The sequence below is a fragment of the Ruditapes philippinarum genome, unplaced genomic scaffold (genome assembly GCF_026571515.1).
Source record: "Ruditapes philippinarum isolate M1 unplaced genomic scaffold, ASM2657151v2 ctg4184_1_1_1_1, whole genome shotgun sequence".
Taxonomy (NCBI): Eukaryota; Metazoa; Mollusca; class Bivalvia; order Venerida; family Veneridae; genus Ruditapes; species Ruditapes philippinarum.
In genome coordinates, this window is record NW_026853368.1 from 129,455 (window position 1) to 153,406 (window position 23,952).

General features: G+C 31.5%; 1 protein-coding gene across 3 annotated transcripts in view; it reads right to left on the bottom strand.

Moving 5' to 3' along the window:
* LOC132736655 (uncharacterized) overlaps positions 1-23,952 on the bottom strand; it is an 80,069-nt gene that overhangs the window by 18,695 nt on the left and 37,422 nt on the right. For all 3 annotated transcript variants that reach the window (XM_060723844.1, XM_060723842.1, XM_060723843.1), the window contains exons 5-10: positions 23,767-23,793; positions 5,833-5,985; positions 5,384-5,581; positions 3,163-3,210; positions 2,130-2,215; positions 1,293-1,361 (exon numbers count right to left, since the gene is read on the bottom strand). In XM_060723844.1, coding sequence (XP_060579827.1) covers positions 1,293-1,361; positions 2,130-2,215; positions 3,163-3,210; positions 5,384-5,581; positions 5,833-5,985; positions 23,767-23,793 — 581 coding nt within the window. The remainder of the gene's footprint in view (positions 1-1,292; positions 1,362-2,129; positions 2,216-3,162; positions 3,211-5,383; positions 5,582-5,832; positions 5,986-23,766; positions 23,794-23,952) is intronic.

The following is a 23,952-nucleotide window of genomic DNA, read 5'->3' on the forward strand; positions in this document are numbered from 1 at the left end:
TTGCAAGCTCGGTTTGATTGAGCCTTTACATGGGCTGTAATGTCAAGTGCAAACTTCCGTCCAAGCCCGAAACACCGGCTTATGCAGAGTTCATCATTTAAACGAATTTAGAAACATCTACAGATGTGTTTATACGGCGGTTATCATGCAAACTTCAATGTGACACTTCCGTGCCATTCCACGAAAAGTGGTGTATGGTAATAGAAAGCGGGTGCTCTAAATGGCGGACGTAAACTAATGAAGGTTAAAAGGGGATCAGAGGTTATGAAGCCTGGGTATCACAGATAAGACGTCAAAACACAAAAATAAAATGGAGGCAACATATCCTAAGGATGATTCAACATTTTCCAAGAAGGAATATTGGAACCATCTATCGGGTGCCCGTCCCTGCCTGAAATAATCAAACTTAAAAAGTGATATCTTAAAACGTTAAATAGTATGCTACATTCTTTTCGGAAGCAAACCGGCAGGTTAATTGGAATATCAAACGTTTTTTGCAAAACGGTGAGAAAAATATTTTTTGATGTTTTCCTTTTTTAAGTCCAGGTGTAACGTGTACACTTGAAGCCTTTTCACAGTTGGTCATTTCTTTATAGAAACAATAACAACCATAACAAACGAAACAACCAATCAACCAACCAACCAAACAAACAAACAAACAAACAAACGAACGAACCAATAAACATACAAACAACGGATGGTTTGTAATTGAATATACCTGTGAAAATACCATAAGTGTTAATTTATTTATGTTTCCATTAATATTGCTATCACAGAAATTTAGAGAAGCCTCATAGAACGCACCCCCTACAATATCAAAAATCAACTACATCCAAGAGGACACTTATAGCACTTAAAAGAGAAAAAGGCATAACGCTTATTATAGAATTTAATATAATCTCACTGTAAAGATTTTCCTCCAAAAAAATCTAACCGTCGGCCAATATCGTAGAAAATCTGTTATTTTCCGAACGTTAGTTTTTCAAAATCTTAGAACGATCACTTATCCTTTATCGCTATGCACAGATTCCGGTTGTAAACGGTTGAAAATGATTTAGTTCCAACTTTGTGAAAAATATCGTTCCGGAAATGACTGATTCATTAGGATATTGGCCGATGTTAGAATTTTCTGGAAGGAAAGCATTACAGTAGGAGAGGCTTTATGATAATGTCTATGTAACACAGCTATTAAACTTCACAGAACGCTGCCTCAACAATAAAAAGTACAAAGTGACACCAATAGCACAAAAAGGCGCATCATAATTTATGAAAGTTAAATGATAATTTCTTACTGTGCTTGCGATACATCCCATTCTGTATCTATCTGCACCATTCAAGTTGATATACTCCGTGTAACACAGCTTTAAAAAAAGAAGATAACTCACAATAACACAGGGGTTAATGAATCATTACATTCATTGTAAAATAAGAACAGTTCTTATGGCAATTTTATCAGCTGACCAGCCTGATTATTTACATCTCTTTGTTCTCCTGAAATTGTTTGTCTGATTTTAGTAGTATAAAAATTAATGCTAAAGAGATATTTGTTTAACGATTCCTCAATTCTTCTCATTATTTTTATCCTTCGGATCAAATTATGTGAAGTGTAGAAAACTGCCATTTCAACGAGGGCCAGGCTAGAATGGCTCAAGGCAAATAATACTTTCCTTTATTCTTTCATGTACTTTTCTCAGATATAAAATCTGGAAACAAAGTGACACCTCGAAGCATAAATCACAACAAAATAACATGACAATTGCAGACTCCGTGCGATTGTCTGAACATGAGTGTTAATGAATACTTACAACATCCCTCAAGCTCCCAAACACCGGCTTGAGCGGTACTCAATCTCAACACTTACAGTGCTGGCATCAATAATCCCGAAAAATCAGAAAAAATATAACAACACTGACGGACGTGAAGAACGTTTCAACTTTTTGCAGCTGCCACACAACACTTGACACGTGCTGTTGCGAAGTAAATTATCATTGAATTTCTAAACGCACAACTAATATGACTGTCAACAAATTAGCACAACATATAGTTGAATCAGGAGAAAAGCTATATTTAAAACATACCAAATCTGGCTTTCTTTTAATTTTTACATTACGTACTCAAATCATTCTTACCTCCCCTGGATAACATAGGACCTGATATGTGCAATCAGAGGGATGCACAACATCTGAGCAACTCAAACAGTGATTAGGATGAGTCGCTTTTTGTAAATAGAAAAAAATATAATTGTTACTTCACATACCAATAAATGTATTGTAAGAAAGAAATTATATCTGATATATGGTATTTTACAAAAAGAGAAATATACATAATTATTTTGATACTGCATTAACAAAATCAATTTTGAATAATTACCTATAATAGAGAGAGAAATTAGAATCTTTTGAGCGATCCCAACACGGTAAAATTGAAAATGTTGCAGGCTAGGTTTGATTGAGCCTGTTCATGGACGGTACTGGTAAGTGCAAGGTACCGTCCACGCCCCTAGCACCTGCTTAAGCAGTATTCAACATTTAAAATAAACTGGTTAAATTTAGAATTTTGAAACATCCGCAGATGTGTTCATATGGCGGTTAAACCTAAGATGACCTAAGAACACCAACGGACGTTTAGTTCACCACGTATCATAAATAAAAGTTTCTTGCTGGTTATGAGCCAACAGCTGTATCAAAATTAAAGTAATTGAACGCCGACATGCGACAAAGACCTTCAACGTAATAAAATGACGTTAACAGACGTTAACGTTGTCATTTCTGTTATGCCAGCATTGCGAGTGTTTGCAACAGTGTAAATGAGTCGGAGGTGAGAAAAGGTTGTCAGATATCATTTAATATTTTATACATTATTGCTCATTAACGCTTTTATTTTTTCAGGTTCAATATTCGAATTGGTTCAACGTTTATACATTTGATTTTGTAAGAAATTTAACACAGAAAATAAAATTTCTCCGTCGGATCATAATTGTTTGACCACGGTCATACGTGTCTCTCGATATATGTAAAGATTAAATTATATCTGTCAATTGTTGCGCTTTGAATCGGAATATCTAAGAACCGACATATTAATGAAGTACGTTGTTCGAACTTTATTATTCGTTATCATAGCGTCAGTTACACTTATAAAACGATAAAATTAGTTTCATTTTACCTGGCGTTGTCGAAGCTGTAGTGCTTGTAACTTTTGTTGAGAAGAAATCTAAAAAGAAAGGAAGAAGGCACACAGTGCTTAGATAGATTAACCTCTATCAAGGTTCAAGATTTTACATAATTGTGTTTTACTGTTTTTTGATAGAGATAGTATGAAAGGCAAATTCATTGAATTCGCTACAAATCACTTAAAAGATTGATTTTAATAATCTGAGGTACATTATGGCACTTCTTATAATGATACAAGTTACACAATTCTGACAAATGCCGATCAAAATAACCTCAATATTATCGTTTATCACAGTTCATCTTAGGAAGCAAGCCTAAGTATGCCAAATGAATCTGGATAGACCAGGAATAACAACAAGGAAATTTCATTTATTTGACAATCTATGGCAAATATCTGATTAACAACAATTCATTTGCAGATTTTAAAGATCTACAATGCTCAAATTTGATAATTGAAATATTGATTATTGCTACACGCTTTTTTTTTGTAAATATATAATAAACATGTGCTGGCTTTACATAAAGTAGATAGGTTATGCTTAAAACGCTACACACTTTAGGTGGTCACACTATGACTACAAATTTTTACTTAAAGAACAGGTTAGCTTTTGTAAGAAAAATACCTATTTTACTTGACAACAAAGCTTTCATTCTTTTATTCCAATTAGGCATATTCTGTAATAATTATATATAAAATATTAGAATATTTCACACAAAATGAGCATTGTATATCTTTAAATATAATGAAAATGCAATAGGCAAAAATATGGACTGTTATATGTTGGGGACCATATGGATTGTTATATGTTAGGGACCATACACTGTATATATTTTTTTTGTTTTGTAAACATACTTAATTTGTTATTATAAAGTAAATACGTAAGTTAAATGTTTATTATTGTAACATGTGCATAGTCAAGTACAATTAACACTCATATATGTGTACAAGTATAGCACAAGGCACAATAGGCCTATAAGTCACCAATGTAATGATTTCAAAGTGCATCATATAAAACATAGAATGTAGAAATCAATGTATAAAGTGTAATGCGTAAACAAAATTACAAAAAGGCTACACACGATAAACACTCTATATGGAGCTTATGGAGAGTTGCGGTTTTATTTTTCATTTATCATATTTATCATTATCATTATTTTGGGATACGACAGTCCTTTGTTTTGTAAAGTCGGTTTCGCTTACACATATGGGCAGCAACAATATATTTTGACACTTTACGTGGATATTTTGTCATTAAGTGTTCAAGTTTATGTTCGGTCATTCGGTTAAATAATGAATTGTCTGTTAATAAATTGTCAAATACAGTACTTCTAAAATTTGAATATAAACTGGATTCTAGAAAGAAGTGTGTCTTTGTTTCCATGACTCCGGACAGTCGGCTTGCCGACATATCGACATATCTCAATCCGTAAAGGTAAAATGCCAGTCCTGGATTGAACGAAAGATTATCTTTCAAAGTTTAATAATAAATATTCCTCAGTTTTAAATTTCCTTTTGAATAGTCTGTATGTTCTTAGTTGTGGTTAGTTTAAAAAAAAACTCGAGCCCATATGTTTGAATAATGACTATTAATGAGACATTTTGCTTGAAAAAGATTAACAGGGGATAAGTGTCAAAATATCAGTAAATCCCAGTGTGTACATTACTGTTTTTAAATCACCGTACCGATTTTTTGAGCACTTTCTATAGTATGTTTCAAACAGTTTGTATGTCAGTCTAGTACGGTATTATCCATACACAAAAATCGATTCCAGAGGCGTAGCGTAGAGGACCATGTTCGGTAACGGTTTGGTAACCATTCTTTGACGCCAAGCATGGCAAGTATAGGTGTGAATCTAGAACGCCCATTAAATATCTCATTGCGCGATTTTGAATATTAACTGTCTTGTGGAAATGTTTATTCCCCTAAACAGACGCACATTAGTAAAGTTTGGTGCAATACATGAGTTGTAATGTTTTTCGGAGTTGTGTATTTTGTTTATAATGCTACATAGTGTGTGTAATAACGTTTATCATTGCCAGTCTGCTTTTTTCAATATTCATAAAATCTACAAATTGGTATACACATTAAGTTATCATATACCAAACAATAAATGTATTTATATTTAGGGACCTTTAAGTCGCAATTTATCAAGTTTCATATTCAATTACATTTGCATCAGACTGCATAGAGACTTAAGAAAAAATTGAAAACCTGGACATGTAGATTCCGAGCAAAGTCTTACGTTGGTCGGCATTTCACCAGGCTGAAATTCGCAATCTTTGTCTACTCCCGTTGAACAATTTCTTTCCCGAGTCTGAAAGCAGATCGAACCTTGATGTCCACATGTCCACGTTCCCCAAGACGACCAGAAAGGTTGAGGCAGGGTACTTGGTTTTGTTGACAGGTCAGCTGTTGGATTTAAATTTGTTGTAAAAAAGTTTTTAAAATAGTAACGATACATTCACTTTCCTTTGGAATATTTGCTTTATATCTATGTTTTTCAAATTAATATCTTTTTTATTAAAAACAATTAAAACAAAGTGTGCAAAATTCTATCGAAAAATCTTACATTTATAGTCTTAATTATTTTAAATACTTTTGTCAATAGCTATACAAAAGAAGTTGCATTGTTAATCTTAATACAGTTGACAAGTAACTACATCGGCATGATCCTAATTGAGATTGTAATATTTCCCATGGCAAATTTGTACAAATAGCATCTAATCCAGTTTGGCAGCATGCCTCTGTAAGTTTTTCGAAACCAACAACACAAGTGAGAAAGCATGCAGCAAACTGTTCCAGGGACAACCATGCTGAAATAGATATACGTTTTTAATAGGAATTGAAACGAAAACTAACCGTAAATTATATCTTATTTATATATATACTTTTAGTTTCAGGCTTACAAATGTCTCCTCGATCAATCCTTTTCAAAAAAGTTTAGAAATATTACCACAACTCATCAAGCTTTTTACTATTCTCCTTCATTGATTTTTTTAAAGAATGTCTACGTAATATACATTTCTATATTATTTTGTAGAAAATCATGCTTAACTATAAGGCTCAATACTATAGCATTATATCTGCATATGAGCCCGACTTTTGAAATAAAAATCGTTACCTTGTCTGCCTTGTAAAAATCTATACATATACCTGAAGAGGCTGGACTTTTTAATAATTCTGAAGTAAAGAAAAATATAACAAGGAACTATATTCGGTAAAAAGTTTTAACCATTATTGTTGTATGTGTATAACATGCAAAGCACAAAAGACTGGTAAGTGTAAAAATGACAATCTGCAGACTGTAACAAAAGAAAATGTTGCAAAATTTCATTAATCATGTAATGCTACAATATTTCGTTTATTTTTCAGATTTTTACTTTAACACAATGAATTCATTTTTTTAATGTATTGTAACAAAAATGATGAACTTTAATTGTTTATCAAAAATCATCATAATAATGTGATAGGAAAATTAAATACAACATAAAAACGACTAAAGCGATATGATCATAAACATAAACAGAACAGATGGAAGAAACACAAGTACCTGGACAGGACCCTAGTTTCGGCTTCAAAATATCCCATGGAAGATTTGAACAGACTACACTGAGGCCTGATTTACAACATGTTTCCAACAGTTTTCCATATGTTGGTGTGCAAGTAAGATAACACGATGCAAACTGTTCTAATGAAATATTTGCTGAAATAAATAAATAACAGTTGAAATTAAAACATTTTCGTTATCCGCAACATTTTCAATTATTTAACCGTTTTCGACGTTCTTTATGGATTCATTTTTTCTTTATCTTAATGTATTGCTTATCAAATTGTAAGCATTGTAGATTGGTAAATAAAAACATACGTATTTAAATAGTATGACTTTGTTCAATAAAGTTTAGAAAATATAAATGGTTGCAATTAGTTGATGAATTGAGAATCATAATGTATCTCTTAGAAATGGAATAAAAGTGAGTTTTGTTAAGAAATATATAAGAAAGGAACTTGCAAGTGACATCATTTCCATCCAGTAAAAATCGTTTATCAGGTGCCAGAGAGTCATCTGCAACAAAAGGAATTTATTATTCTCACGCTGTGGTAGGATTTTAATAAATTCAAATTTCCATACCTTACATGATCCATTATATCAGCATTAATTGAACATATCAGTGTTATTTTTACTCAGTACAAGCAAGTGAAACTTTTAGTTTTGACTATAATAATTCTGACTAACAAAAAATGATAATGAAAATGTTTGGATGAAGTATGAAACTACTTGAATTATTAAAATACTGTCGCGTTCATTTTGAAAACCGAATCACCGGTACATTCCGAGCGATATTTATAGAAAATTCTGTGTGTCACGGTGATTTTTGTACTTCTGCGTCATAAACTATACAACTGAAAGCATGTGATCAAGATGTAAAGATATTTTGATTTATACCTGTGACTTTAGACTCAGATGGAAATAATGTCATATTAAGTAAACGGTTCAGTATAACTTGAAATATCTTAATTTCGCAGTATTTAAAATAAACGTCATAAAATTATATCACTTATAAAGAGATTAAAACGTAGTTCAAGTTTAACACCTCTAAGATTTTAGAGATACACAGATACATCAAAATAATTGATATGAATTGATTATGTACATAAAAAGAATTTGTTGCAATATGTTTCCAATATATTTGTCATAAAAATGAACAAAATATTGACCTTTAGATCCTGAAGTATTGCATACACAAGTCGCTAGTAGTGTCACAAACGCAAGTAAACCTTAAAAAAGACACTTATATACGTAAATGCATGATATACATGGTATATATGAAATTTATCAATTTTAGACATGACACAAAGCACCGTTATTTTTAATGTAATTATAATCTTGTTCAAAGAGATATAATTACCTAACGAAATAGTATTATAATATATGTTTAACATTATGATGTGATTATCATGCCACTTCGAAAGTATAATTCGGAACAAAATAACATGGAAATTACAGACTCGGTTTCATTGAGTCTGTGCATGAGAGATAATGAAAGAAAGTGAAACATCTATCACGCCCCCTTACACCGGTTTAAGCGTTTCTGAATTTTCAACATTTAAAAGTGTTGGAATCAATACGTTTAAATTGAACAAAGAAAATATGAGTGAATATAAAATCAACAAGTACTTAAATTACCTGCGTTCTCTCCGAGCATTTTTATCTTTCTACTGTCTGTATAACCATTGTTAATATAGAGCAAACTTTATATGCGTAACAAATTATACACGAAATGCTGATAATCAAAACTGGTCACTATAAGCGTAAAGATGTAAAATATTAGGTCGCTTTTATTCTCTGATCAAGTTTTAGTAGTTTTCAATTACACATAGCTAATAGTGAGATTTGGTGCACCATCAACCGGTTTCAACTCTCAAGCAGTACTTATGATGCTGACTGTTCCCTCTGAGCTCCTCAGATTAATGAATTGTTGTTTCATACTATCATGTTGTCACTTTTCTGTCCCTACTTGATTTATTTTCGTCTACGTTAAGTACTTTTCCTTTTGCTCCTGTTTTGTTTTCAATTAAGGCATATTAATTAATAAAAAAATCGTCTATAATTTCCTTGTTGTTTTTGTTGTTTTCTTGTTAAAGTAATCGTCTCGCTCGTACTTTGCCCAGTGCCATGCCCTATTTTTGTTAGGGTTCTTTTTGACACCTTGGAAGTGGTCCTGTGCTGCTGTGTATTGAGGAGACTGCGTTTATTAAACACCGCCCTTTCTTGTTGATCTGGTTTTCATAATTGAAATGTTATGCACTTGATTACGTAATTTATGGTTGTAAATAGTACTTTTGATTACAAATTATGTATTTCCAATTTTTCTAAATTCCCTTCCATGACAAACTTGTCTCCGATAGAAGAAGGCCGAGCAGAACGAAATAAGGTAGTACCGTCCATGAACAGGCTCAATCAAACCGAGTCAGCAGCATTTTCAATTTTGTCGTGTTGGACTTTCTTTTGGGATTCTGTATTTCTCTATTTTATGTCACATCCGTGTTATTTGTGCCGTGTTGCGGCTGTAAAAAGTCTCCCCGTACATTTAATCAATAATGTTATATTTAAGATCGTTCAGCACGACAGTTTTGTTGTGTATACATGTCATGTGGTACTTTTAGTTCCTACTTTTTGGCCATTTTCAACTTTGGTGGTTCCAGTATTCCCACTTGAATACTGTATAATCACCCTTAGGATATGTTGCCTGCTTTTTAATTTGTCTTTGACGTCTTATCTGTGATATGCAGGCTTCATAACCTAAGGCCCCCTTTCAAAATTCCATTTTATTTAGTTCCGCCCATTGTTTTCTCGTTTATTGCACACGCATTCTTTTACTTGGGGACCATACGCCGCTTTTCATGGAATGGCACGGTAGTGTCACATTGAAGGTTCCAGGATAACCGACGTATTGACACATTGCGGAATGTCTAATTCAAATTCCATTTGTGTGAAGAAGTGAAATTCTGCATTAATTGCTTAAGCCGGTGCTAGTTGGGGGCGGGGTTGTGTGTAAAAACGGGGTTAAATTTTAAACTTAGCACTTTCCAGTACCGTCCATGAACAGGCTCAATCAAATCGAGTCTGCAACATTTTCAATTTTGTCGTGTTGGACTTTCTTTAGGGATTCTGTATTTCTCTATTTTAAAGACAATTGATCATAAAAAATACATATTTATATAAAGATTGTCAATTTAGTTGATTGATTGTTAGGTGATTGAACTTATTCTGCACTGTCTATCTACTTTAGTATCACAAGTTATTTGTTGATACTATTAACTCAAGGAGATTTAGTACATTGCGTTGGTGAAAGAAAATTCATATATATATGTAGAAAAGATGTGAAAAGGAGAAAGAGAAATCAAAAACAAAGCATTCTCGCAAAAGATTGTAAATACGTTGCGTTATGGCCGAGTGGTTATCACGTCGGACTAGATATCTAATGATCGCTAGCCTCAAAGATTCAAACCCCGTCAGGAGTAAGTCATTGTTTCCTTTAGCAAGAAACATTAATGGCAACACTATTAAGTGTTCAGAATTGACTACTGCTCAAGCTGGTGCTGGGGGGGGGGATGTTGCACTATCCCTCATGTACAGACTAAATCAAACCGAGTCTGCAATGTTCATGTAATTTTGTTGTGATTAATGCTTCCGAGGGATGACTTAGTTTCCAGTTTTTATACTCCACAAAAGCAGGTGTCAAGTGCTTTGTGGCAGCTGTGAAAAGTTGCTCCATACTTCACTTCGGTGTTGTTGTACTGGTCCTTTGGGATCATTGACCTCAACACTATTTAGTGTTGGGAATAGAGTTCCACTCAAGTCTGTGCAATGGGGCGTGAGGGATGTTGCATTTATTTATTATCCCTCATATACAGACTCAATCAAACCGAGTCTCCACTTTTTATGTAGTTTTGTTGTAATTAATGCTTCTGAGGAATCACTTTGTTTCCAGATTTTACACTCTTTGCGCACTGGTCAGTTTTAAGAATGGATTCAAAACTGAGTCTATAGGCTTAAAGTTAAATTAATTTTGTTTAAATCGAGGTACCACAGGACTATGTCAGTGTAATCCTATGTAACGGCAGAAAAAATCAAAACATCTTAAAAAATTGGAAAATTATTTGGGTATGACAGAATATTATTTGTTAAAAACACGCTTCACCCTCTAAGCCCTCTGCGCAAACAATTATAAGAAATGATTAAAAATGTCAATTTAACATGACCTTGGTTGAAACGTACGTCCTTTCCTTTCGACTAAGAAAAACAAAACGACAAAAACAACAACAAAAACAAAACAAACAAACAAACAACAAATGCACAATAAAAAAGTATTACCATCATTATCTTTGATTACTTGCTCTATGTAAAGGTGTACGGTATTAAATATCTAATTTATTATGGCCGTGCGTTGTATGTTGATAAACGATATAGATAAATAATTTAGTGTATCCGATCTATGCTATCAAAATTTATCAGGATATACGAAATACACCCTCTCGTAGATCAACAGTCCTATAATCAGTATCAACACTGATACTATAAAAGTAAACAGGTAACACAATCTAAATTTTTCATTTAAATCTACGTACTTCATTAAAGATGTAGAAGCAAATACACATTACAGTACTGGTGGATATCACCGGCAAGTGCCATGCTTTTATATAGCTTGTTGTCCCTGTCAAATAATGTCCTTTAATAACATAGTTTAGATTATCCCAGATAACCCAAGAAGGAAATTGTTGGTATTCAGAAAATCTTCAAAATAAGGTCAGTATAGAAATTTTTTTAAGAATTTAAAATATATCAAGGCGCAGCAAATAGGTATAACGTACTTTTTGTGTAATCCAAGGTTTTGTATACCTTTTCATGTTGAATAGAGAAATGCGTAAATAAAAACAAATAAATTAATGTGTACTGTATAAAGATATTTCAACACTAAAATATTCTTTCGTTGACGGGTTGAGCTGTATTGGCTATATATTTCAAAATATTGTAAAATGGTCAATGGCCAATAAATGACAATGAAAGCTATTTAGAATAAAACATTACTACTGTTTGAAATATTAACAGACTAAAATTGAATGTAACAATGAGAAAAGTGTTGTTGACTTTGATTTCTTCATGCATCATTTTCTATGGAAGGGCATAATGCAACTTTGAGTAAAAGCAGTGAGTATTCTCATTTATTCCTTCAACTGGAAAAAAGGATGGTACAAGTTTTATGAATAAATATTGCATTCCTTTTAAACTGGAATATAGCTAACTGAAATGTTCATCTGAAACAAAATGCATCACAACAGATGTTTTTCCTAAAAACGAATTTTGTTAAATATACAAAATTTATTTTAGTTAGATTGTGTATGAATTTTTGAGCGTTTAGACACAACTTCGAATCTGTTTCCGGAACCAGTAATAAGTAATGAGTGTTCCCTGACGGGATTTTACTCTTTTACACTATTAAGTGTTGAGGATTGAGTTCTGCTTCCGAAGGATCACTTTGTTTACAGATTTTTATTACGATTGAGTGCACACGTACTTGCATTATTATAACAAGTACATTTATGGAAAAACTTGATGAATGTTAAAGTGTTTATTGGTATTACTTCTAACACCGTTTAATAAAGATTTTATTAAATTCTCGTATTGCATACGGAAGCTGTGTCAGTGCAATAACTACACTCAATATAAGCAATAAATTATGATCGATACTATGCTTACACGTAGCAATATAATTGTGTTGTAATGCTACGGTTGTAACACATGTAACAAAAATTATATTGATATGATATTAGATTTCAGGAATCACGTTCTTTTCGTTTGGTCTGATATGAACGGTTTAGAACTTATATATTCCGAGCCTTTAAACGATGGATATATTAAGAAACAACAGTTTAAACATGTCAAACAAACAATTACGCTGAAAAAGCAATAAAATGCATAAGAGAAAACAATGCGCTATATTATTTTCCAAATTTCTTAACCAAACAAGTAATTACAGTTATTATAGAAAATTCAATTAAACATGACTTGGTTCAGAATTGCTTCCCTTTTCTTTCGCCTCTGAAAAAAGATAATTGTAAGAATAATAGAAATTTACAAACACCATTTAAATAACTTGTTCTTTATAGAAGTAATTAGGTATACAAAAGATAACTGTGATAATTTCTTTGAAGACTTCACAAAGTAATATGCCATCCTAATCCTAACTTTGCTTACTTGTATGTCAAATCAAATGTACAATATAACCAGAAAAAAAAAACAACAACGAATAAACGTGTACACCAAATCTAATAAAGCAAACATCAACAAGTTTTATCAAATTATATTTTGACATGTAAACGACTGATGTCATACTTTAACATGGCATTCTTTGGCAGTTATCAGTCTTATATATAACAACCATTAAACAGTACGATTAAACTGATAAATATAACTGTATTCCAGATGTTAAATAAGGTTATATTTTATTCCAGAACACCATCTTTTATATTTGCACTCATTCACACACACACTCACTAACCAATTCACTCAGCCACTCACTCACTTACTCAGTCAATCAGTCATTCACTCACTCACTCAGTGAAATATATATATCTTTTTATTTATTTTAAAGAAGCAGAAAACGTCTTCACAAAAGAGAAACAAATTAAATCCAATTATGTTGTATTGAAATTAAATGTTTATAATTATAGTTTTCCAGCAAAATCCAATTAAGAGCACAGTTGGAAATTGATAATATAAGGATATAAAAAAGAAGAGACTAATACTTAATCGGCTGCAAAACATCTCAAGAGGAATAGAAAGGTTCAGAACATATGACATTATGTATTAATATGATCTAAATATAGCTGCAATCTCAATGGTCCAAACAGTAGTCAGCACAACTTCTTATAGAATCATATTCACTGGGTGTAGTTTTATATTCACTGGCTCAATTGGATTTTTTAAATTCTTATAGCCTACACATATAATAAAGCAATTATTGATGGTGATATTCACCGGCAGAAAGTCATATTGAATTCGGCTATCGCCTCAGTCAATATGTCATTTGCCTGTGAATATCACATCATATTCAATGGCACCCTAGTCAATAATTGTATGATATCATATCTGAAATATAAATATGTATGCCCTTTGTCAATTAAAATAATACTCCATTGAATCAATGGTTTGTGTCGTTTTGCAACTTACAGCTGGCATGCACTTTGATCCAGTGTATGGATAGCCATATACTTCGCACTTGTTTTCACAATATTGTCCACAAACCGCACGAATATCGGGGTCATTACAAATACAGTTTTCATTCTGAAGCTGTTCACAGATTACCTCTGAAGTCACAGGGTCTCCACATTTATTCAATGGTGCATCCACAGGCTTGTCTGTACGTGAAATAATCAAATTGATTAATTTTGTCATTACACTTGGTTTATGGTTACTGTCGGCAAAAGGCCGAAATAGTAACCTAAAAATAGTAACCTTTTAAAATATTCAAATTATAGTCTGTTAAACACTCATTTTCAGTCTTTATACTTTGACGTAAACAAAAACAAATAAATGACATGAAAGGAGGAGATAAAATTTTATCACATGCCCTTCAGTGACATTATATTTTAATAATTCCACTGTGAAATCAATAGACATAATTGTCACAGACGCCGGACTATATCTAAATGTGGATGATTGTAAAGTCAAATTATATTTCGCTCGTTTAGTGTTCACTCTATGAAATATATAGAAGATATTCAAGTTTTTTCTATAAATACATGATTTATTTTCATCGAGTGGTATGAAAATAAATATTTCATGAGTGGCGGTAGCCACGAGTGAAATATGGTAATTTTCATGCCACAAGATGAAAATAAATCATGTATTTATAGAAAAAAACTTGAATTTTCTGTTTATTATATATATTTTTCTCTTTTTTGCTATAAAATTTGAGAGACTTTCCCTTAAATTTTGTGTAATGGCAGAATTTAAAAGAAAGTAGTCCGGCAAGACACCAGTGAAAATACGGAAAATATGTTTCACTGTAGTGAAAAATAAATTTTTACAGTGAAAATACGGAAAATGAAAATACGCATTTTATTTCATCAATATTTCTCAATATTTCATTTATAAGTATATAATAAACTTCGATATTACATGCAAAACAAACACATATCCTCAATGTAATTATTAAAGTCTCATAAATGCAACGTTATGATTAAGAACATGGAACACTTTACAGAAATTACAAAGGCAAAATTGATTTGTTGTATAAAATTTTCTGCTTAAAATAATTTCTATTATTGCATTTACGATATTGATAGAAAAGTAATTAAGTGTCCTGTATATTAAAATTATTATTATTGATAATAATACAATTATTATTATTATTATTAATATCAATGATACATATTCTTGTTGGCCCTAATGATGTAGCTTACGGGAACATTTTCCACATGTTTTCCTGCAATACTGAACAGCATATTCTTCCCTACCACAGAACACTTTCTTTGCCCCTTGTGAAGAACAGTTTAGGTAATCCCAGCATGAGTCTAAAATAAAGGGAACATGTGTTATGTTTTAAAGATGTTTTAGTCAACAAGTACACCGCTTATATGTACAAGTTATTAGCAAATGATAGTTGGTACGAATGTAGCACCATTATATCAAAAGTCTTTATCTCCAATATATTTTATATCTTTTTAAAACAAATTAACACACACACAAAAAAACAACAACAACAACAACAACAACAAGATTTAAATGTGTAATTTCATACTGTGCGTTTTACATCGCATGAAATTAAACGGCAATATTAATAGACCAACCACACAAGCCGCACGACCTCCGACAAAGTTTCCAGGCAGCTGCATTTTCCTTACAGATTTCAGTCAATATTTCTGGGAAAGAACAGCCAATAGATGTCGGATCATCTTGACATGAATCTAACAAGACAAAAAACCGCATTAGAAACTATCAGAGAGTGGACACACGTAATATTTGAAAAAAAGTGCGTAGAGTTAAGCATGCTTACAATAGCAGTGATTCAGATGTGTGTTTCTTTTCTTCTTTAATTTCTTTTTTAAAGCGTATAAAGCTATATATCTTATGAAAAATTATTGTTTGAAATTTTAAAAGGTATACTTCCAAAATGCTTGCATGAAATAAATATGGTAATTTATTGCCTTTAAAACGAATGGCGCATGGATTAAATCATTGCTAAGCAGATAAAGCCCTACTTAAAATAGCAAAAAAATATTTTGTTCCGGAACATTTTACTTTGTTTACGTACATTATTCATGTGTGTTAAATTACAGAGACTATCTATGTTACAATGTTTTAGGGAATCAACTATATAATAATGGAACCAATATAATTGTACTGTTTATAAATTTTATTAAGATATTTCAAAAGATATATATCTATACCATTTAATGTGGGATGGATTGTCCTTAGTAAACATTAAGGAGCAGATAATTACAAACCCTATTGATAATTCTTAATGTAGAATCAGTTGATTTGCTTCTTACTTTTTCCAAATAACTGGTAAACCTTTGGTTCTAAGGTAACATACTTGCTAATATTAGAAGAGTCTTGAGTTCGAACCCCAGTCCAGCCATCTGATTTTTAGTGTCAGTTTTAGTGATGCTAATATTTCTTTTCTAAACACATTAGTCAGGAAGTTCTAAGAAACATTATTAAATGCAATTATATTGTGAATTAAGGAATAGCTCCAAAAAGAAAATGAAAACATATTATATATATATGCCTTTATTCTTAATCAGAAAATGTAAATCATCGCCGACTCTGACACTGACGATCTGGCCATGGCATATGAACAAATTCACCTAATTTTCCCGAAAAGATGAACTAATAATTCCTCAATGTAAGCTATAGTGATTAAAAATTGAGTAAAATTGCAAGATGTGGTATGGCACTAAATAAAAAGTATCTCTGCTTTTGGGACTTATTTTATTTAGGCATAATGAAAAATATATAAAGCTGATAAAATCTATGTTATTGCAGAATTATTTTTCACTAAAATTGATTAAATTACATAACACCTATAACTGACGATGTTGTTATAATGGCATACAATCTATTTTCACAATTTATCCTTAAGTATATCATATGTAAGAATTAAACCAGCCATCAACCGGTTATCTAATTTTCTTTACAATATACTTGTTTGTCAAGAAAAATGGTCACTGCTTATTGGTGGAAACTTACATTTAGCAGGTTTTTTTATCTGATGTAGTTTTTATAATCCTTCACACCTTTTTGAAATTTGGATTGATATAACCCAAATTTGACAAGAAAATCGTCTGTAGAGGTATGAATTATATTGGAAACAGAAATTTCGGGACCCTGAAAATTGTTTAGATCTTAGATGTTTCCGGATTTGTGAAGTAAGGAACTCGTAAGTTAACATAATAATAAAATTACATGATGCTGTTCGTGTCCATTAGTTTCCGTATCCTTAAAAGAGGGTCATACAGAACTTGTTTATTTGTTCCTTTTTTGGGGGGTGGGGGGTCACGTTTACATTAAAATGTCACACATTGTATTGCGGAGCAGAGTGTTAGTTTGCGAAAGGGGACCGACACTTCAAGAACCTTAACAAAAAGAAAAATAAATATACTACAAAGTCGGTATTGTCCGATGAAAGAGATCTTTTAGAGGAAAAAATTAGTATTAAGTCGATAAAAAGATAACTCAATATAAGCACATTATGACAAAATACCCTCCGAAAGTCACATATATTTTCTATCTTAAACTGTACAAAAATGTATTATAAACGTTTGATTTGAATTCATTTCAAAAGATATGTATTGCATTAAATATAAAAAGAAGCATAATACATAAAATAAGTACAAAAGGTTTTTCTATTAAACTACAAACATTTGAAAAGTCATCAGCATTCAATACCCATTTTATGTAAATTAATTGATTTAAAAAAAACACGTATTTAATTATTGATAAATACAATTTTAAATTACGATGATCATTAAATATGGTTAAACTAAATCGTTTTATGTTAATCAGTGAAACAAAAATGTAAAACAGAATAAAACATGCAATCTAAAAGCTACCTTTGGGCGTTGTGGTAGGAGGCGTTGTTAAAGGTATCAAAGTGGTGGTAAAGAATTCTAAAAAAAGAAATACAATTGTGATCATCTTTCTCCTTAGGCATTGTATTGCTATATATTCATATTAATAAATTCGCGGTTATAATGACTGTTATTGCCTAAAACGAGAGAGGGATGACAAGACACATCTTATTGTCTGCACAAATCATAAATCATAAATTGAATCATTACAAATGCATACTAAAAGTCATGATGAAAGTAGGTTATTAAATTACCCCTGTTAAATACGTTTCATTTCGTTCACAGCGTGCCTCATTTTTTCCGATAGTAAAGTGATATCTGCCGAAGATAACAGACGGTCAGTAAATCACGTTAATTTTGAATTTCTGCTATGAAATAATATTAATCAGCAGCTTTTTAATTAGTCAGGTGTCAATGGGTTGTAAAAAGAGGTTTAAGTATATTAACGCATGTTGTGAACCTGATTGCTGCGATACTTGCGTGTTATGCAATAATTTAACATGAAACGTAGGGCTTTGACAATTTGTTTGATGCAGGTCGGACTAATTTTGAATCGACATAACATTTTTAATAATCAAACATTTCAAATGTGGTTTGAAGCACGTAAAAGTAATCCATTTTCGGAGGGAAGCGTGTAAGGAATTTTTGCTAACTAAATCAGCGACTAATTATCTGAAGTTACGTAACATATATGACAGTTTAAAATTTTAGATTTTTTTGTTCATAATCAATTTTTTACAAAGGCATTTTTTTAATTATGTTATTTTTATGAATAAAAGAGACATTTAATGTACACAATTTAAAAGAATAACTATTTAATAACTTAAAAAACAATGTTTGAATTTACAGTTATACCACTAAAAGTGTCTGTTGTCGGCTACAAAAGATTTTCATGAATTTATCGTCGATTAGTAAAATCGCATTGTAGATTATTGTCCTAATAAACAGCATTTGAAATTACCTTTAAGCAATTATTCAAACAGTATGATAAATAATTTTTCACCTGGACATGAAATTTCAGTGCACAAACCAACGTTGTATTGTTTTCCACCTTGACTTTGTTCACAATCAAAATCAATCCCCGTTGAACAGTTTCTTTTTCTTTTTTGGAAACATGCACCTGATTGATGTTCACAAATCCAACTTCCCCATGGTAACCAGTAAGGTTGTTGAGAAATTGAAGGAGTTGTTGGTGGTAATGATGACGTCATCAGCAGTGTAGCTTTGCTGTATCTAGTTGTTACTGTTTAAGTTTCAATATTTCTATTTTAATATTGAAAAACAATGAAATAAAAGGGGAAAAAATATTTAACATTCTCACCAAACATTTTCATATTCTTGTTGATTTTAGATCGCACCGTAAAACATTTTAAAAGTCATTACAGAAGACTTTGTCTGCTTCTCTGTGTATTGCTCCAGACACAAACGGGCTCCTGAGTAAAACCACCGACGTTCCGAAAGCTAACTGGATAGTTTCCTTACGCTTTAGAATCCAAAGGCCAAATCAACCTTTGAATCCACATAAGGGGCAAGTGGTTGCTAGTCAAATACTTTAACCAATCAGTCATGGACGCCTAACTTTAAGAAGAAAGTGATTGTCAATAATACAAAAAAAACCAACTTGGTTTATTTTTCTTCAAACAATAAACAGGGTTAAAACCTGAATAGAGAAGAATCTTCATTAGTCATTTTGAAGTCTGGGTAACTCATTGAACATTAAAAAAGTAATATTTTACATTATAATATTTTTATTTTGTTAAGACATTTAAGTCATTTAATTATAACGACATAATATAAATATTGAAAAAAGGTATTTATTTCAGAATTAATATTGGTCTCAGCGGTGTTATCGGTTATTTAACACCAGTTTTGATCACGAAGACTGTACTGATATTCCGTTTGTACATTCCAAAATAAAGGAGTTCTAACGCTTTTATTTATTTTCTAAGCGGTTGAATATATACGCTGTCGATATTTGTATTGAACTTTTCTTTTTTGCACTCTTTAGTACCTAAGCTATAAAGTAATTTAACAAAATAAATCATAAGAAAAGTTTCAACCTATTTCTCATGAATAATTTTATCAATTTTTAAACAATTTAAACTTTATGCGTCAAACTGGATTATAAATTGTTAACAACAGTGCCCGATAAATCAATCGTCATTCCCGAACCCATTTCATTTTAAAATGACGTCATACTGGCGTGTTTTTGATCGAGATGACGTCATAACGCTGTTAACGAATTGCCGTTACCTTTTTAAAATATAAATTATATCTACTGATATGGATAAATACTGTGGCGTTAGTATAATAGTTTGATATGTTATATGTCAATAAAGCATCATATGAAAGAAAACTTAAAAAAAACAACAAAAAAAAACAAAACAATTAAAAGCGTTATAATGGTTGCAAAAATAAATTGCATGACAAGCATATGACTACTGGCAGGATTAACCAGTTTTTTGGCTAGCTACTTCGGGCTTTTTTATTTGGGCCGTAGCCGTCTAAACTCAGTTTTACTTCCTGTGAAACTTACAGTAAAGAACTAAATATAAAAATGAATTAACATCGGTCATTTAAAATCACATATTGAAATTTAGGAAGTTTGGTTATTCTAAAATAGAATGTAAGTGATAGTTCTTGCCATTCTAAATTAGAATCTTAAGGATAGTTCTTAAAGGGAGACACAGTCAAAATTTTCATATTTTAGATTTTAATTTTCTATCCAATATTCTATAAATGTCATCGAAATGAATAGACTAAGCAGTCCTTGGAACAAATTTTTTTTCCATATAAAGAAAAAAATGTTGGTTTCCTAACCTGACCCACGCGGGTCAAGTTACAGCATTTAGATTTCACCATAGTTATCACCGTGAACTATAAAAACGTAAAAGAACCTGTCAAATGAGCGACTTAGGCTTGTTTTAATCTTACAATATCTACAATATTTGTTTTGTTAACTTCTAGGGATTGTAATTGTCAAATGACTTGTTTTAAAACTACTCATTAGTTCTTTCTGCGTCGTCATTTCGTTCAACATATGTAGACTTATTTAGGTTTTAAACTCACATTATAAAGTATTTATACAGACAAAAAAACATGCAGGGACTTTTAATCACTTTTTAAACTTCATTTTAGCATAAGTTAAGTAAATATGGTAAATTTAATATTTTGTCATATATTTGCCTGAGTATCCCTTTAAATAAGATGTACATGACATTTCTTGCCATTATAAAATACAATGTAAAGGATAGTTCTATAATAAAACGTACACGCTTTTTTCATTTCTAGTTAAATTGCAGAGATATAACCATACTTCCTCACAGAAAACATTTTACATTGCGTTTATATCTCATTTTATTTTCTACTGAACGGTTTACTTTACGTAAGAAATTACGAAGTTTATATTACACAATAAGCAAGTTATCCTTTTTCATTTCGGCCGTGTATCTTTTTTTTAAATATATTTCTTGTAATCCCTGTTGTCGGTGGTATCAAACAGGAATAGCCGCATATACATGTAGTCCCTAACCAGTTTTTCTTTTGCTGTTTTACACCGTTTTTACTGCTTTGTGTATAGTGACAGAATCACGAGGAATGACAGAATATATTCTTAGAATGATGTATGCCGATTACTATTTGCTTCTTGATATGAAGGAGAACTGACTTATGCCGGAGTGTATTTCTGACAATATAATTATTAATTTAATAATATGATAATATTTTTATCCTCATTCAAATAAAGTCTGGCTGGAGTGATTATTATATTTTAAATGTTCCCTGTGAAAATAGAACATGATAAACACGATCAACAAGGAAAGGCGGCGTTCAATGAAGTTCACTATCAACTGCAAAGCATGTAATAGATAAAAAAGCAATTAACATTGAATGTTAAAATGAACTGTAACGAACTTATTGAGTACAAAATAAATTATTATATTTGTATGACATGTTCAAATTTGGGTTAAGGCCCACACACATTCACAAAATTAATGTGATGTGGAGTTATGAAACACTTTTAAATCTATCTCTAGTTATCAAAATCGGTTGTGTTTGTGAAACCAAGGCCGATTAACCAAGGTGTTAAAGTATTGTAATATTTCTTTTTCATCATAATTATTTGAATTAAATAAAAGACAAAAAGTTTATAAACAGTTTTTTAAATCGTTTTGTTTCACCTCGCGTTGTCGTAGCTGAGATGAAATCTAAAATAAATGGCAAAGTGCAAACAAAACGCTATATTATGCGCAAAAAATCTTAAAAACTAGTAATGACGTAAGTAACTTCCATTTATTTGTCACCTGTAAATATCACAATCACTTTGTTTTAGTCGAGTTATTTGTATCATTAAAATACAGTTTCAAAAATATGTTTATTTTAATTTATCATAGGGATCCTATTAGATTTTTCTTTTTTCTTCTTTTGTTTGTTTGATTGTAATTGTACGTATTTTGTTATAATACACAATGAAATAAATGCTTTCTTTTCAATTAAAATGTAAAACTTGTACTTCACCTGAGAAAATACATCGTATATATCTTTAATGACACACGTTGAAAGTTTTAACCATAAACACTTGACTCATATTGATGTACATGAAATAAATTTAATATATAGAATTACGGTTTATATTTAGAGTACTATGAATCGCATTACATCAGTTTTGTATTCAATTACATTTTCATCCGAATGTCTACATACTCAAGAAAAATGAAAACCTGAACATGTAGATTCCGAGCAAAGTCTTACGATGGTGGCCATTTCACCAGGCTGAGATTCGCAATCTTTATCTACTCCGGTTGAACATTTTCTTTCCCGAGTTTGAAAGCAGACTGAACCTTGATGTCCACATGTCCATGTTCCCCAAGACGACCAGTAGGGTTGAGGAAGGGCACTTGGTTTTGCTGATGTAATTGTTGACAGTTCAGCTGTAGGATTTTAATTTGTTATACAAATAGTATCGATACATTCACTTTCCTTTGGCATATTTCCTTTTAAAAAACTTTTCAAATAAATTGATATTCTTTTCTTCAAAACACTTATAAAACGATGTGTGCAAAATTCTGTCAAAAATCTTCATTATTTATAAATCTAAACAATCCTATATATATTTGACAATAACTTTATAAAAAGAAGGTGTGTTGTAAATCTTAAAACAATTGATTTAAAAAAATAAACTAATAAATACATCGGCATGATCCTAATTGATATTTTAATATTTCCCATGGCAAATTTGTACAAATCGCATCTAAGCCTGTTTGGCAGCATGCCTCTGTAAGTTTTTCAAATCCAACAACACACGTAAGAAAGCATGCAGCAAACTGTTCCAGGGACAACCATGCTGTAATATTAACATTAGTTCTCAAAGCGATTTTAAAACAGTCCGTAATTTACCACTTATTCCATGTCTACTTTTAGTTTGTCAGGCATATGTCAACAGCCGCATAAATGACATCTCGATCTATCGAGCAACTTAGTTTCGAAATATCAACTTAAAGTTATATGACTGTGTAGGCCCGGTTTGATTAAGCCTGTTCATGGACGGTACTGCAAAGTGCAAGCTACCGTCTACGCCCTAGCACCCGCAGAAGCAGAATTCAAAATTCAAACAAGAAATGGTATAATTTTAAATTTAGAAACATTCGCAGATGTGTTCATACGACGGTTATTATGGAACCTTAGTAAAGAGGCATATGGTCCCTAAGTAGAAGAATGCGTTTCCCTTAAACGAGTTAACAAAAGGCGGAACTAAACAAAATGGAATTTTGAAAAGGGACATTATTCTGCAGAATGAAAACAACCTTAGTCTGTGCTTAAGAAGGAACTGCACTAGCACTGAACTATAAGACAATAGCATTATATTTTAACAAAATCAATTCGAGAAAAATGTGGTAAAATGCCCGACTTTTAAGATAACATTCATTACCTTGTCTGTCTTGAAAAATCTAAATATATACCTGAAGTGGTTGGACTTTTTGATAATCCTGAAGAACAGAAAAATATAATAAGGAACTATATTCGGTTGAATTTTTAAACCATAATTATTGCATGTTAAAAACATGCAAAGCACAAAAGACCGATAAATGTAGAAAAGACTATTTGCAGGCTGTACTAAAGAAAATGACACCAATTTTCAACAATCA